At 35.6% G+C, this 17,507-nt stretch overlaps 1 protein-coding gene across 3 annotated transcripts in view; it reads right to left on the bottom strand.

Moving 5' to 3' along the window:
- Positions 1 to 17,507, bottom strand: part of SPRED1 (sprouty related EVH1 domain containing 1) — a 120,016-nt gene that overhangs the window by 67,579 nt on the left and 34,930 nt on the right. For 2 of the 3 annotated variants that reach the window (XM_082841246.1, XM_082841245.1), the window contains exon 2: positions 2,999 to 3,173. In XM_082841246.1, the coding sequence (XP_082697372.1) occupies positions 2,999 to 3,142 (144 nt within the window). In that variant the 5' untranslated portion in view covers positions 3,143 to 3,173. Of the gene's footprint in view, positions 1 to 2,998; positions 3,500 to 17,507 lie in introns of those variants that run through there. The other variant, XM_082841244.1, reaches the window with a different exon arrangement.

Raw genomic sequence — 17,507 nt, 5'->3', positions numbered from 1 at the left:
GACTCTAAGATGTGACCCACAGACAAAATGGGTAGAGAACACAGTTTGTAGCACTATCTTTTACATGATTAACTATTACATAGGAACAATATTAAAGTTCAGTTTACTCATCAAGAAGGATATTAAAGAAAACTATCATTAACTTTGTAAACTTATAGATTCAACAGTCACAGTGTACACCTTTTTTATATTACTAGAACCCAGAAAAATGGATTAAAATAAAGCCAATCAATAAAAATATCTATAGAAATGGACATTAATGACCCCCAAATGCGGTGATAATGTAAAAGAATAATACTTCAATTCTGTAATTGCTTCAGAAGTATCTTACAAGTGTATTATGCAGCAGAAGGGGCCAATTAATCTGCTTATTTCAATGTCACTGTCCCATTTGTCTTGAGACTTCACAAGACTGCTACTTTCAATTTATGGCCATGCATTATTGCCTCTGCCTTTGATCATACAATTTCCCCATCACCTAAAATGCTTTATTATAACTATTCCCTACAAGAATTAAGACAATCCTCCAATTGAAAGTAATGTTTCCTTTATGTCTACACTGAGATATATTTATCATTCCTGTTTCACAAATAACAAGCTTCCTCGAGGAGAAATGGTTAAGTGAAACAATCGTTTTGATTCCTAGGTCAGTGCTTCTATCAAAAGAACCTATTTTCTTGTTAGTCTATTATGATTCTACACCTTAGGATTAAGTTAAGGCCCTTTTTTATGTCCCACATTAGGAAGTAAGTTTGTATTATGTCCAAATCCCAGGCTTACTCTCTCTAAGCTTATGTCAAAGCCACACTCTGAGCAACCACCTAAAACATTAATCTGAGCTTATCTCTGACCAGCCTCACTCCTAGTGATGCAGATTTGGTTCCTTATTTAATTTTCCTCAAGTAAACTGTCCATGCTCATCAATATAGCCAATAGAGTAGTCCCTTGGTATCCACAGGGGATTGGTTCCAGGACCTGGCCCCCAGCCCCCACTGATACTAAAATCTGCAGATGCTCAAGTCCTTATATAAAATGACATAGTATTTGCATATAACCCACACATCCTCCCTCCCATATACTTTAAGTCATCTCTAAATTATTTATAATACCTAATACAAAGTAAATGCTATGTAAATAGTTGGCAGCATAAGGAGAATTCAGGTTTTGCTTTTTAGAACTTTCTGTAATTTCTTTTCCAAATATTTTCCATCTGTGGTTGGTTGAATCCAGAGATGTGAAACCCATGGATACGTAGGGTCGACTGTGTTGTTTCACTCTGATATTTTTTTTCCCTCTTTTTCACATCTATGTCATCTTTTCCTTGTTCTTATGCTTTTTCTAGCAAGCTTTTTTTTCCTCCCTTTCTCCACCTTTGATTTCTTTCTTCTCTTTTTCCGTCTTTACTATTAAAAAATGCCTTAGATTGTCACTATTTTATTCAGTTTCTAAAATCTACAACTTCTTCTCCAACACTCGCCAATTATCAACAGCTCAGACAAAAAGCACTACACTCCAGGACAGGTCACCATAGGCTCTCTCTTAGAAGTCTACAAGCCATATTTTAAATAAGCATCAGTATATGTTAGCCACCATGTTATCCAAGGCCAGAACCACATTTAAATATTTAAACTTTTAGAGATGACATGTTAAATTTATCATATATGCTTCTGACTTCAAATGGGGTTTCCTAGTCCTAAAACCACATTCTGGTTAATTGAGATACACAGTAGTAAATCCTAAACTCACAAAAAATTAGAGTTAGAAGGCTTTCAAGACGATTTAGGAAAACTCTCCAGTTAACTGAGACAGAAACTGGAGCACAGACAAGTTAGGCAACTTTTAAAATTACTGAAATAATTCAATAGTAAAAAATATCCAGAAACCAAGAACCAAAATTAAAAGTAGTATAAAATGTTCATGTATAAAAGAATTATTCAACACTTAAAACACATTTTCAATAGAAATAATACTATAGATGCTGAATAAGCTCACAAACTAATCCACAGATATATAGTTAAAGGGAATAACAGTTATGTTCAAGAGTCTTGGATATTTTGGGCACTTTTATTCTCTTTTTGCTTCTAAGTTGTATGCTCTCTGCTTAATGCAGGAATGACATTAACATTACTCAGCTTTTTAGATATGATTTGCTTTTGGCTCACAAATGAAATAAAAGAGAAAGAGCTTTCTACACTAATTAAGAGAGAGTAGACGTCTAACATTATCAAAGGTTAGATTCAAATTTTTAAATATATGAATGTAAGAAAACACTTGTCTGAGTGGAAGATAGTAGAGTTAAAACCTAGGATGGCCACCAGGTAGTCATATGATGAGCCTAGATTGATAGGGGATGAAGAGAAACAATCTGAGAACACCAGAGTCTAGGATAGGGGCCAGCAAAATGTTTCTATAAGGGGCCAGATATTTACAGTCTCTGTTGCAACTACTCAACTCTGTCACTGCAGCCAGAGACAAAATGTAAACAGATCAGCTTGGCTATGTTCCAATAAAACTTTACTTATGGACACAGAAATTTGAATTTCATATAATTTTCATGTTCATAAAATTATTACTCTTTGATTTTTTCCAGTCATTTAAAAATGTAAAAACCATTCTTAACTCATGGGCTGTACAAAAACACATGACAGGCCTGGATGTGGCCTGTGGACTATAGTGCCAACCTCCAGTCTAGGCAACAGCGGGGAGAAGGGGAAGATGGTGCACCTGGGTTAATAACTAGGGGGACTATTCATGAATGTTCTTGCATTAAACCTAACAGAAAAGCAGCTCCCCTCTAACACATGCACATTAACGTCAGTCCCAGCTGCAAAGAAACAGGCATATTTTGCTGTCTTTAACTTTAAAAGAGCTACAGAAATAATCATTGATCCTGGACAAAAATAATTTTCATAAATAATAGTATACTAATCATAATTTTAAACAGAAAATTCATTCTATAGAATTTTAAAATTATAGCAATAGATGCATTATTCATTACCATTTTGTCCCTGAGTCGCTCTCCACGGATAAAAAAGTCAGCACAGCCATTCTCTTCCTGGTGAGGGACTTTGAAGACAGTGACGCAGCTTAGTCCACTCCCTCCAAGTGGTAACCATCCACCACTTGAGTCATCCCGGGTCATCACCACAGCTCGCACTCGTGCATAACTATTACTAAAATAGATGCAAAGATTAGAAGTTAGCTTTTCCATAAACAAAAAACAGCCAAGGTGTCAGTCTTGATTGAGAAACCAAAGACCACATCAATTAACGTGTAGTAACTAAAGTGTTTACTACTTCCATGACAGTCCACAGACAGTAACCTGATTGAAAAAGATCAAAAACCACAGAGTAACTGACTTAAAGGTTAACTTATTTTGAAGACCAATCTCACAATAAAAGACTACAGATCGATTCTTTCAATTCATCATTTGAGTAGTTCAAGCACATCTGATTGCCATGGAACACGTAACAAAGGATCCCAGAGACAAACACGGTCAAACTACAGTCTGCCATCACATTTATCTAATATATGTCCACCTCCTACAATATAATCAGGACAAATTACTGCTGTATCTTAGCACATTTAATTGTGACATCTGTATGTTTCTAACATATTTGAAATATAAGTAAATGCTGAAACAAACATGTTTATTAGCTCAGGCACATTTTTGATTATTTCTAACACCTGGGAATCTAAATCACAAAAATATATAAACATGTTTTATTTTAGTAAGTTATCAGATAAATTGGTCTTTCATGCCCTCTTTTTGGCAGACTATTCTTAAGAGAGACCATATTCTAATTCCATTTAGAATCATTTCCCAGTATTAGCCACAACTATTTTTTACATAAAATCTAAGTAATGTTTCATATACTAATGTTCTAGATAACTGACATCTCAGCATTTTAGTTGTAAAACTTTTAATAATTATTAATGAAATCCTTTCTAAAAGTGGTATACCTTGCTGACTTCTTAGAAAATTACACTGAATATAACTTAAACATGTCTTGGTTATTACTACTATCAACTGAGGTTCAATGTAACAATTATGTGCTACTTATTGTCTCTGCACATTCTAAGTGTTAAGTTGCCAGTTGTCATTTCTGTTGTCAGAGTGCTTGTGTGAGATCTACCCCTTGCTTTTTTTCTACTTTACTCTACACATAAGGCATATTGATATTAAATATAAAGTTCAACAAATTCTGACAAATTACACATCTGTACAACCAACATGATAATCAAGATACAGAACTCCAGAAAATTCCCTGAAGCCTCCCTCCCATCAAATAAGTAACCTAGGTAACATTGCTATCCCCGGTTTCTAATATATACATTAGTTTTGCCTGTTATGAGCATTCACATAAATGGAATCAAACAGAATCACGACTTGTACCCTTTTTGTCTCACTTCTTTCACTCATTACGCTGTTGTATTAGTACTTCATTCTTTTTTTACCACTAAGCAGAGTCCTCTCACTGAATAAATATATCACAATTCATTTATTCTTTCTTATGTTGATGGGCATTTGAAATGTTCCTAGCTGTTGGCTATTATGAATAAAGCTGTTATAAACATTCTTGTATAAGTCTTTTGTAGACGTATGTTTTCATTTCTCTTTAATAATTACCTAGGAATGGAATTGATGAGTCATAGGGTAGTAGGTTTACCTATATAAGAAACTAACAAACTGTTTTCCAAAGTGATTGGACCATTATACATTCCCATCAACAATGTATGATAGTTTCAGTTACTCCTCATCTGTGCCAACACTTGTTGTTTTCAGTTCTTTAAACTTTACTCATTGTAGTAAGTATATAAGTGGTAACCCATTGTGATTTTTATATCCATTTTCCATGATGGATGCATGATGTTGTGCATTTTTTTCATATGCTGATTGGTCACATTTATATGCCTTCTTTTTAAGTCTTTTTTTTCTTTTTTTCTCTGCCATACCGTGTGGCACACGGGATCTTAGTTCCCCAACCAGGAATCAAACCCATGCTCCCTGCAGTGTAAGTGCAGAGTCTTAACCACCGTACCGCCAGGGAAGTCCCAGTCTTTTATTTTTTATTGTGCTGTCTTTTATTATTGATTTTTAGAAGTTCTTCATATAGTCTCGACACAAGTCTTCGGCCAGACAGTTGTATACTTTTAAAGCTGCACTGTGTTGTTGGTAAGGAGTCTAAAGTCAAACTTTATTAAGTTGGATCCTAGCTCAGCAATGTACCTACATGTCCTTGAGAAAGTTACAATACCTACCTTTAATAAATGTAAACGATGCCTGACACATAAACACTATATAAGTGTTATTATAAGTTAATTATTACTACAACAAAGAATTTAAAATTGAAGTAGTTGTCATACTGGTAATTCAAAGCCAGGGAGGAGCTGGGAAAAAATAAAATTTACAAGGTCAAACAAAATCCTCTATTACTAGGGTCAAAATAATTCTTTGTATAGAAGTTCTGAAAGTCTTTAGATTTACAGACGACTATTCTGTCTAAGCTTTTTATTATTCAGTTGTTTAGAGGCTCTGATTCTTGCCTGGGGCCAATTCTTACCAATCTTCAGTTCAGAGACCTGACCAGAGGAGTTATGGGTGCATAAAAACTGGGCTGAGGTAGATATCAAATTGGAATCCTCCTTCCGGGAGGAGCTGGAACAAGTACCTCTACTATAAATAAACATGACATGCATCCCAAGAAGCTGGAGAAGATTACAGTGGAAACCATCTTGGAGGGATAGAAGTAATAGTAAATGAAGGTTATTTGGTTTATTAAGAGTTTAAGTCTAAGTATATACCAGAAACATGCCACATAACTTAGACATATTAGGCTCAGATTAAATATGTGTGAATTGAACTCATGCATGTAAAGCTCAGCACATTTGAAGTTCAGTGAAGTTACGAAGTCATTAAGGTAGAACTTCGGTCAAAACCAAAATTCAAGTTCCCCATAATTATTTAAGTGCTTATTTTACTCTAGGATCCTGACTCTTCCTTCTCACTTAATTACGTAGTAAATTAGAAAATTTAAGAATTTTATACTAGATTCTACAAGACTGGGGAGACCCAAGGAGGAAAATAACCCCATTTAGAAGCTCAGTGTATATTTTAACTTCAGAGTGCAGCAGCAGTTATCCTCTTCAGAGCATATGGACTCTTATTTTATCATCTTTGAATATTACTAATTCTCACAATTTGTATAATGCTTCTTAGGCATATTTTGTATTTTTAAAATATAAAACTGCTTAAGCAAGAGTATCAGAAAATACACGAAAACCCTAGTAATTTTAAAAGTTATTTTATGATGGTGATATTAGAATATTTTCCCTTCATTTTTCAGTTTATCCAAAAATTATTTTATAATTAATATTTATAAATTAAAAGTAATTTAAATAAATTAAAAACACATTTTAACTATACTTGGCTTTACTCAAAATACTGTAGAAACTTTAGAATGTTACTTTTAACAGTGCAGGAATATGTTTTAAACAAAAGTATCCCTAACGTAATTCTCCTCACCACTCCAATTTCTTTTTTTCTGTTTTATGAAAATACCACCTAGAAGAGATGTGTTGCCCTTTTAGGAAAATTGAATAAAATAAAGATTTCCTTACTGGAAGAATAAGGTTGCCTGATTCATTGTTCACCTTAATACAACAAAAGAGGTTTTAAAGCTGGCCAATAATTTATATAAACTGTTTGTTGAATCTCGTGTTTTCAACCATACCAAATATATAACTGCTTCCCTTAACTATTCAAGTCGATTCTTTAAACTTTAAGGTATTCTAGAAGCTTATGTAAATAAATTTGTACTCCCTATACCACAGCCTTCATTAGTTTAGAATTTAACAACTCAGCTTTCAACTTTAAGCTCTAAGACTAGAATACTTAATACAAAAATTTTCAAGTTGTTTAATGTGGGGTTTTTTTTGAAAGACCTTCCTTCCTGCCAAGGTTAAACTTTTCACCTGTGCTTTTAATCTCATAACTTCCTTGCCTTCAAATGTCTTCTTTCCCCAAATAAAAACAGTAACTCTTGTCTAAAAACATGCAACCACTCCCAAAGACATTAGTGGCAGCTCTTATAAACTTTGTTATACTCTGCTTTGTAGCATTATTAAAATCTGTAATTATAATCCCCTACTTAGATAAAAATGACTTAAGAGCAAGGAACGAAATCAGTCTCCTACTTAAAATAACAACAAATGTTTTTTTCCTGATCATGTGGACAATAGACGCCCATTCTAGTAAATGTGGAAAATAAAGAAAAATAGTATTTGCCATCATGGAATTAAAATTTAAGAATTTGTAGGATTTTTTACTCTCTCTGGGTATCATGTTTGCAATCTATTAGTCTCTGAGACAACAGCTATGTTTATATAATGACAATGTACTCTTATTGTCAAAAACTCAGCATTTCATTCTTGGTCTTCTTTAAAATAGCTGAAAGGCACTTGTTCCCAGTAATTTATCTAAAAAGTCAAAGAGGATGTGGAGAAAAGGGAACCCTTGTATACTGTTGGTAGGGATGTAAACTGGTGCAGCCACGATGGAAAACAGTATGGAGGTTCCTCAAAAAACTAAACATAGAACTACCATATAATCCAGCAATTCCACTCCTGGGTATATACCTGGAAAAAATGAAAACACTTATTCGAAAAGATACATGCAGCCCAATGTTCATAGCAGCACTGTTTACAACAGCCAAGACACAGAAGCAACCCAAGTGTGCCTGTCAACATATGACTGGATTAAGAAGATGTAGTATATACACAGTGTGTGTCTATATATAGAGAGAAGAAAGAAGAACAGAAAGAAAAGGGAAGAAAAACAAAGGAAAGGTATTTTAGATGCTACTGAAACTGTGATTAAAGCAGTTACCTACCTCCTATGAAGAAAATACATATATGGCTAAAAACTTATATTTGAACACAATTCTGGGGATTCACACTCCCCTCCAAGAGGTTCACAAACCTGAGATTAAGAACATTTAATTCCTAGGGCAAAGTTGCTCTGCAATAGGTTTTTAGGTCCTATAATTTACAAATTTATCAAGATGATAATTCCTTACAAATGTGTTATCTGAATGCTGGTTAAGAAGAGTTACATCACATTCTCTTAAGTAGATCACAAAATTATACTTTCAAGTGAATGAAATATGTTAAGTAATATTCAGAAAATGAAAATGAAACCAAAATAAGAGCAATTAAAGTAGAAAAGAGAGGCAGAAGAGGAGGTCAGAATCAGAGAGTTGAAAATGCTACACTACTTGGCTTTGAAGATGGAAGAAGGGTCGTGAGACAAGAATACGGGTTTCTAGAAGCCGGAAAAGGCAGGGAAATGAATTCTTCCCTAGATTTTCCAGGAAGAATGCAGCTCTACGAATAACTTGATTTTAGCCCATTGAGATCCATTTGGACTTCTGACCTTCAGACTACAATATAATAAATTTGTATTATTTTAAGCCACTAAGTTTGTAGTGATTTGTTACAGTAGCAACAGGAAACAATACAAAAGATGAGGGAAAAACCTTCTTGAGGATATGAAAGCAATCCATATACAGGAGGCAAAGATAACTATTTTCCATTTCTAACTACAACTGTACCAAAACAAAATAGCCCAAAATACCCTCAAAGAACAACAACAAAAAAGAGAAGATACTTAGAATTCCTTAAGATTTGTTCAGTACAATGAGAATTTATGATATTTTCCCATAGAGGGATATTTACAGTGACAAAACATCCTATGTTCTCTACAGTATATTTTAAGTAAACATTACCATCCAAAATGTTAAACATTATTACAGAGACTGGGTATAAAAAAAGGAAGCATTTAATAGAAGTAATTTATGATATAGCACCTCACAGTGTAAGTACTTACTTGCTTTCTAAGCTATAAAGAAGCAGATGATATTTAGAAGATAGCCACATTAGGACTATTCACTTATCCAGTAAGCATTTATTTATATGCTTCACACATAAACAAAATTTAAAAGTTATGGTTCTTCCCTATAGAAGCTCACAAGTTAGTGGGCAAAGATATATTAACACAAATTGGGAGTACAGGAGAGGAAATGACTAATATTCATATTTGATATGGATTTTGAACAGCAGTATATCAGGTAGAAAAAGGCAAAGGACACTCCATGGAGGGAGCATGACACAAGTATGTCATGTTTAAGGACGAATATTAAGTTCAAAAGAAGATGGCAGGCATAAGCAGGAGAAGGGTAAGAAATGAAATAATACTTAACTTACTGGACCTTACTGTATCAAGCCTTGCACACCACGAACAAAGTTAGTACTCTAATTTATCACAATAAAGAGACCACAGGGTGACAAAAGCAAGGGAGTAGAATACTCTGACTTGTGTTTTAACAGAACTTTACTGCATCAACCCCAATGAGATGGGTTATTTCTTCATTTTACAGATATGGAAAGTAGGAATTAGTTTAATTAGAAAGATAAAGGTCTTGAAATACTCCTTCTGTATTGGCAACTTTTTTTTTTTGGCTGAGTTGGGTCTTCATTGCTGCACGTGGGCTTTCTCTAGTTGTGGCGAGCAGGGGCTACTCTTTGTTGCGGTGCATGGGCTTCTCATTGCAGTGGATTCTCTTGTTGCGGAGCACAGGCTCTAGTCACGCAGGCTTCAGCAGTTGCAGCATGCGGCCTCAGTAGTTGCAGCACACAGGCTTCAGCAGTTGTGTCACTAGGCTCAGTAGTTGTGGCTCACTGGCTCTAGAGTGCAGGTTCAGTAGTTGTGGCGCACAGGCTTAGTTGCTCCGCGGCACGTGGGATCTTCCCAGACCAGGGCTCGAACCCATGTCCCCTGCATTGGCAGGCAGATTCTTAACCACTGTGCCCCAGGGAAGTCCCTGTACTGGCAACTTTTAAAACTATAACACTTATTATTTTCCATGCAGCAGTCATCAATCTAAAGCACCACATGGCAGTTAATAATACTGTGTTTAATAGCAAGTCAGATTTCCTAGATTCCAAAGGCAGTTGAATCATTTAAAAGTTAAAATCTTGAGCAAATTAAACTCTCTGTACCCTCATTTTCCTGATTTGTAAAATGGGGATAATAACTGCATCTACTGCAGGGTTTGAGAACTAAATGAGGAAATTATGCAAAGTGCTTATTAGCATTGTACCTGGCTCACAGTTAGGTACTCAATAAATGTTACCACTATATGGACTTGATATAATAAACTAACTCTATGATGTTACAATATCTGCATTCTGAAATGGCCTAAATTCGCCTCATTCTGTATTTATGATAGTTTTATATAACAAACTGAGGAGACAGCCCCCCATCAGAACTTTTTACTTTTAGTAAAAATTTTTAACCACAGCTAAGTATCAGCATCAGTTATCAAAATATTCCACAAACTGCTTACATGATGGAAACATTTACATCTAACCAAGTCATAGGCATCTGGGAAGTCTCCCACAAGAATGAAAACATAAAACTAAAATCTGAAGAATAAAGAGGTATTCACAAAATATTCCTTTAAAATCAACCATTCTAGTTTCTGCTAAACAGTATCATCAACCTGCCAAAGTAGTTTAAAATTTTAACACTTAGTATGTCCCTGCCTTCTGGCATGACTATTGTCCATGTCTTAGTATGTCCCCCAACTCCTTGACTACCAGCGCCGATCTTATGAAGTTTTCTAGTCTATGTCAGAAGAGCTGATATAAATAAAAGTATTCACCGTCAGTAAGAGATCAGAATGTAGAAGACACGGAACCAACATTAATACTAGAGTTCATAATGAGATAAAAACGTTAGAATAAAATATGGTAAGTTTTAGAATAAACTTGTAGTAGAAAAGGCTTAAGATCCAGAGGCCATTAAAAAATAAAAAGATAAATTCAACTATACAAAACACATTCCTGCATAGTAAAAAAATAACCCGTAAAGTTAAAAAAAAAAGTAGCAAATTGAGAAAAAATGTACAGCAATATGTATTAGCCTTCTATTGCTGCTATAACAAATTACTGAAAACTTAGTGGCATAAAACAACACAAATTTACACAGTTCTATGAGTTGGAAGTCCAAAGGGCTTCACAAGGCTAAAATCAAGGTGCTGGCACTGTTGCATTCCTTTTAGGAGGCTGTAGAAGAGAATGGGTTTCCTTGTCTTTTCCAAATCCTCCAAGTCATCCACATTCCCTAGTTTGTGGCCTTCTTCCATCTTCAAAGCCAGGAGTATTTTTTTCTCTCTGACCCTTCTGCTATAGTCACATCTCTCTCTGACTGTAGTCCCACAGTCAGGAAAGGTTCTCCAATTTTAAGGATTTGTGTGATTCAATTGGGCCCATCCAGATAATCCAGGATAATCACCCCATATCAAAGCTCATAACCTTAATCACCTCTGCAAAGTCCTAACATATTCACAGGTTCTGAGGATGAGGGCAAGGACATCTTTGAGGTATGGGTGTTTGGGGGAGGAGGATCAACACACTGTTCTAACAGAAAACAAGCACAGTATTTCCTTAAAAGTAACTTCAAAAACAATAAGAAAAAAAATCAACAACCCAGAATAAAATAGGCAAAGTTCATGAACAAAATTCACAGAAGAAAAATATAGGTGCCATGAAATACATAAATCAAAAACCCCTAACTTTATTCAAAATAAGAGGACTGCAAATTAAAGACCATTATTCATTTATCAGATAGGCAAATACCAAGAAATTAGTTAACACAGAAGTTGGTGAGGAGTACGGAAGTACGTTTGGAAGGTTATTTGGAAATATCTATCAAAACTTAAGATGTACATATTTTGTGACTCAGCAAATGCTACTTCTACCCATTTTCTTTTACATGTATGAAATTAAACCTTTATAAGCAAAGTTTAAAGAAAAATGTTGTTTTTAACAGAAAAAAAGGATGAAAGCAACCTCAAGAAGACTCAATAGGAAACTAGTAAAATTATGGAACACCTATTCAATGCAATATTATGTAGCCATGATAAAAATAAGGAAGCTCTTTACATTGATTGTCAAAGTAAGCTGATCTCTAAGTTCTATTAAGTTTTTTTTTAAAGGTACGTATGTATGTTTAGTATGCAACCATTTGTGGCAAAAAACACATTCACACATATGCTTGTATATGAATAGAATCTTTACATAATAAAACTGGTAACTGTTTCTCTAGCAAGGGGAAATAAGACAGAGGTACAAGGGTAATTTTCCTTTCATTAAATAACCTTTTATATTTTTTGAATTTTGTACCATGTGTATATATTACCCATTCAAAAATACATTTACCGAACTCTTATACATACACACACACTCCCTGAAGGGCTATGATCTCAAAACAGTATTTGTCTAACAGGAGCTAGCACTTGCCATTAACAGTACAATGATGACTATTTTGCAGAATGCAGATTGATCTGAACAGCCTTGTTCCCTCCCTGATGTCAAAAGCTGCTACACCCTGCACCCCTCCCATCAACCTGAGAGAGGCAATACCTCTGCTCTGTTTCCACCTGTTTACAATTTATAGTTCTCTCCAGTCATACACACACACTTGTTCAAACATAAGGACTGGCATCCCAGCTCTCTCCACATACTTCTAAGAACATCCCACAAATCATATCATATGCATGTATTCCTTTGAAAGATGTTGGGCTCATTTTACTACACTTAAAGTAGTTATTCTCATGTCCTAGGCATGTCCTAAGAGAGGAAGGACATAGGCATGTCTCATAGGCATGTCCTAAGAGAGGAAATATAAACTCAGAAGGTGGACAGTCAGGAGAAAGGATTCCAGAGTCCTCTCACACCTTAGAATAAGGTTTCAAGAAGGAAAGGTATGCTTGAGGGGTTCCTGGGTAGTAGGAGAAAAATGACTTCTACCCTTTGAAAGCAGACATGTTTAGCAGAGAGGTATTCCTACAGATGCCAAGGTGAACATGGACAATCTCTAAATTACAACAATTATCTAGTTTTATTTATTACTCTCCAGAAAGTCTTTCCTGATGCCTATCATTGGGCTAGATATCTTTTGTAAATGCTTCCATCATGTAAAGTGTGAGCAGGAGACTCAAATAATTGATATTTGATGGTTAGCTGTGGTTGATAATTCTTATTTAAAGCAAAAAGGAAACAGTGCTCTCTTTTTTCTGATTTAGGTTAGGTACGTTATATCCTCATGAGTATTGCTATGTAGTTGTATGAGAAGTTCCTTTTTACCAAGTAGGAAGAAGGCACAGTAGTTAATTACTCTAGTTTCTCAGGGTCTTTAGTAAATTTATTCTGCCTGATTTTATCTGTGCCACCAGAGATATTAATGAAAAAATTGTAGGTTTATGCCTGAGATGAAGTAATAATCTTTTGACTGTATCAGGGCAATGGCAAGAACATTCAGTGAGAGATCACTGTTCTCTCTGGTCAGGGAACAGACTCAGGGAAATTCAATTGACAGTACTGAAGAGGGAATTCTTTCACTGTCAATATGAGATGGCTTTCGCTAATGAAGCCAAAAGAATCCCTTACATTTAATACCTACAACTTCTGAATATGTTGCTAACCCCTTCTATATGGTTCTGTACATGTTACCTTATTTTTAGTAGAGGTGAAGGGCACTCACTTTTTTAAATGCACCTGCATGCAAGTATTTAGAGTGCAGCTTTGCCCATGCTAAGAATGCATATAACATCTTGGCATTTAATGGCAAGGAACAGAGTAATAACAAGGGTAAGCTGCCAACCCTGCAAATCTAGGATGCCAATTCTTCAGGGGTCAGGCCACAAGCCGAGGATGCTAAAGATATGGAATCAGTGGCAGGGACCCAGATTAATCAGCAAAATAATCTCCTGAGAAAAAGAAAGTATCTCCACATTCAATATTAAAAATCACCAACATCTGAGAGTACGGGTTATGGCTAATACTTGAAGATAAGTCCTATGAGTACCTCCATAAAATAGGCATTTAATAAATATGTGTACAACTGAATCCAGAAATATAAAATAAAATCCAATGAAGCAGCATGAAGACTTCTCAGCTCTTCCTATACCTATCAAGAGTGTTCAGTGGTTCTTACAATACCTATCAAGAGAAAAGTAGACAGCACGAGGTGGCTTGAACACTTAATCAAATGATAATCGAATCAAAATTTAGGAGCCTTCAGTGATGGAGGTACATAAATACACAATGTTAATAACACTATCCTATAGAGGGAAGTTTATAGAGTTCCTCTGAAAATGCCACATTAGTCTGGGAATAGAAAGTACAATGGTAAATAGCTAATCCTAACTGTGCAATTGTGGGACCTTTGAACATTTTTTTCCTTCCAAATTCAACATAAATGGATTCAGTTTTCACTGAAAATTTAATACCCTACAGCAGTGCTGTCCAATCGAAATACAACGCAAGCCAAATACGTAATCTTCAACTTTCAGTAGTTAGAGTAAAAAAGTAAAGAGGAGGATGGCCATGAAAATGGTAGAAAAGGAGCTCTAAGAGCCCATCCCACAACACAAATACTAAAAAAAGAAAAGAACAAAAATTCCCAGGCAACTTTGTCAGAACTCTAGAAAACAGCCAAAGGTTTACAGTGATGAAGCAAATCCTAAATCAAAAGGCAACTTTAAAGTGGTAGGAAAGCTTTGTGGCACTTTTACTTGCCAGTGGTCTAACCTCACTTCCCACCCCTGCCTCAGCAGTGGTCTTGTTTTTTTAAAATAAATTTATTTATTTATTTATTTTTGGCTGTGTTGGGTCTTCGTTGCTGCACGTGGGCTTTCTCTAGTTGCGGTGAGCAGGGGCTACTCTTCGTTGCAGTGTGTGGGCTTCTCACTGCGGTGGCTTCTCTTGTTGTGGAGCACGGGGTCCAGGCACACAGGCTTCAGTAGTTGGGGCACACAGGCTCAGTAGTTGTGGCACACGGGCTTAGCTGCTCTGCAGCAAGTGGGAACTTCCCAGACCAGGGCTCAAACCCATGTCCCCTGCATTAGCAGGCAGATTCTTAACCACTGCACCACCAGGGAAGTTCCATCAGCAATGGTCTTAAAGATGACAGTCTGCATTCTCAGTATGGGATCCTGGTCCCTGGTTCCAGAGAGAGCACAGCAGACCTTAGTCTCAAAGAATCCTGTCTGGAGCTATGTGAAGGACTGACACAAGGCGTTTGCATTCCTCAAACACATCGGAAGACAAATGAACGACCAGCTGCTGCTGGGGGCAAAATATCACAATGAGGCCAACAATAGATGTACCAAAAGCCTGGGAGGAAAAGCTGGGGAGACAGTTTTTCTAGGGAATTAAGAAGCCATATGCATACCCAGGGCAGAACACATGTTCATAAAAGTTCTGGGAAGACCCGAAGTTTTCATCTAGGCTCAGCACAAGCAGGAAGTAATGGGTAAGGCAAAGTTGTAAACGGCTTGTCTAAGCATTAAAGGAGTGCCATGATACAGAGATAATCTGCAAAGAACAGGAGAGTTTTCCTTCCTTCCTCCCTCCCTCCCTCTCTCTTTTTCTAAACTCCTGGTGTTTACGAAAATCTTTGTCAAAACACAAAAGGATCACAGGCAACAAGAACAGAGACTTCAGAGACCACACATGGCAAAGAATAAAGACTTTACAAAAATAGTTTAGAAAAACAACCTAACAACCACAGCCCACAGCCAGCAACAAAACAAACCCTGAAGAATGGGAAGAATACAAGTTCCAGAGTTATCACATTAAAATATTCAAACTTCTCAATTTTCAACAAAAATTTATGAAATATGAAGAGAAACATGAAAGTATGGCCCATTCACAGATGAAGTTAATCGAAGCTGTCCCTGATGAAGCAGAGATACTGGACTTACTACACAAACACTTTAAGTCAACTGTCTTAAATATACTCAAAGAGGTAAAGGAAACCAGGAAAACAATGTATGAGCAAATAGAAAATATCAATAAAGAAACAGAAATTACAAAAAGGAGCCAATATTACTCAGCTGTAAAAAGGAACAAAATTGGGTCATTTGTAGAGATGTGGATGGACCTAGAGACTGTCATACAGAGTGAAGTAAGTCAGAAAGAGAAAAACAAATATTGTATATTAACGCATATATGTGGAATCTAGAAAAATGGTACAGATGAACCAGTCTGCAAGGCAGAAATAGACACAGATGTAGAGAACAAACGTATGGACACCAAAGGGGGAAAGCGGAGGGGGGTTGTGTGATGAATTGGGAGATTGGGATTGACATCTATACACTGAAGTGTATAAAATGGATAACTAATAAGAACCTGCTATATAAAAAATAAAATAAAACAAAATTCAAAAAAAAATAGTAGCCAAATAGAAATTTGGGAGCTGGTAAGTACAGTACCTGAAATGAAAACTTCATTAAAAAGTTTCAATAGCAGATTTGAGCAAGCAGAAGAATCAGTGAGCTTAAAGATATGTCAACTGAAATGACCCAATCTGAGGTGCAGAAAGAAAAATGAATGAGAAAAAATGAGCAGAGCCTAAGAAATCTGTGGGATGCTATCAAATGTACCAATGTATGTGTAATGGGGGGGCTCAGGAGAGAAGAGAAAGGGGCAGAAAGAATATCTGAAGTGGCCAGAAAACTTTCCAAATTTGATAAAGATATAATAAATCTACACATCCAAGAAGTCAAACTCCAAAATGGATAAACAAAGAGATAGAAACTGGAGTTGTTGAAAGACAAAGAATCTTGAAAGCAGGGAAAGAAAAGCTACTCATCATATACAAGGGAATCTCAATAAGATTAACAGCCGACTTATAGCAAACAATGGAGGCCAGAGGCAGTGGGATGACATATTTCAGGTGCTGAAAGAAAAAAAAATGTCAACCAATCTATACATAGCAGAAGTACCCTTCAAAAATGAAAAAGAAATTAAGACATTCTCAGATAACTAAAGGGCTGAGGGAGTTTGCCTCTATCCTTTGGGATGAAATTAAAGGACACTAGATAGTAACTCAAAGCTATATGAAGAAATAAAGAACTCTGGTAAGGGTTATTACATAGGTAAATATAAAGCTATTATTGTATTTTTGGTTTTTAACTTCTCTTTTTGTCTACAGTAGTAATAAATCTGTATTAATGGGCCCATTAATGTATAAAGATGTAAACTGTGACAATAACAATATAAAAGGGAGTGGAGATGAATAGAAGCAGAGCTTTTATAGGCTATTAAAGCTAAGCTAGTATCAATTTAAACTATATCAACTTATATACTGTCTATAAGACACTGACTTTACATCCAAAACTACAAACAGGTTGAAAATGAACAGATGAGAACAGTATTCCATAAAGCAAGAGAGCTGGGATGAATATTATTATAAGAAACAGAGGTCATTATATATTGATAAAAGGGTCAATTCATGAAGAAGATGTAACACTTATAAACATATAAGAGTCCCAAACTATATGAAGTAAACACTGACAAAACTGAAGGGAGAAATAGACCTACAGTAATAGTTGGAGACTTTAATACCCACCATACTTTTAATAATGAATACAACATCA

This window comes from Leucopleurus acutus (assembly GCF_964270905.1).
Source record: "Leucopleurus acutus genome assembly, chromosome: 1".
Classification (NCBI taxonomy): Eukaryota; Metazoa; Chordata; class Mammalia; order Artiodactyla; family Delphinidae; genus Leucopleurus; species Leucopleurus acutus.
Note: the sequence above shows the minus strand (reverse complement) of the source record. Positions and strands in the feature narration are given on the sequence as shown.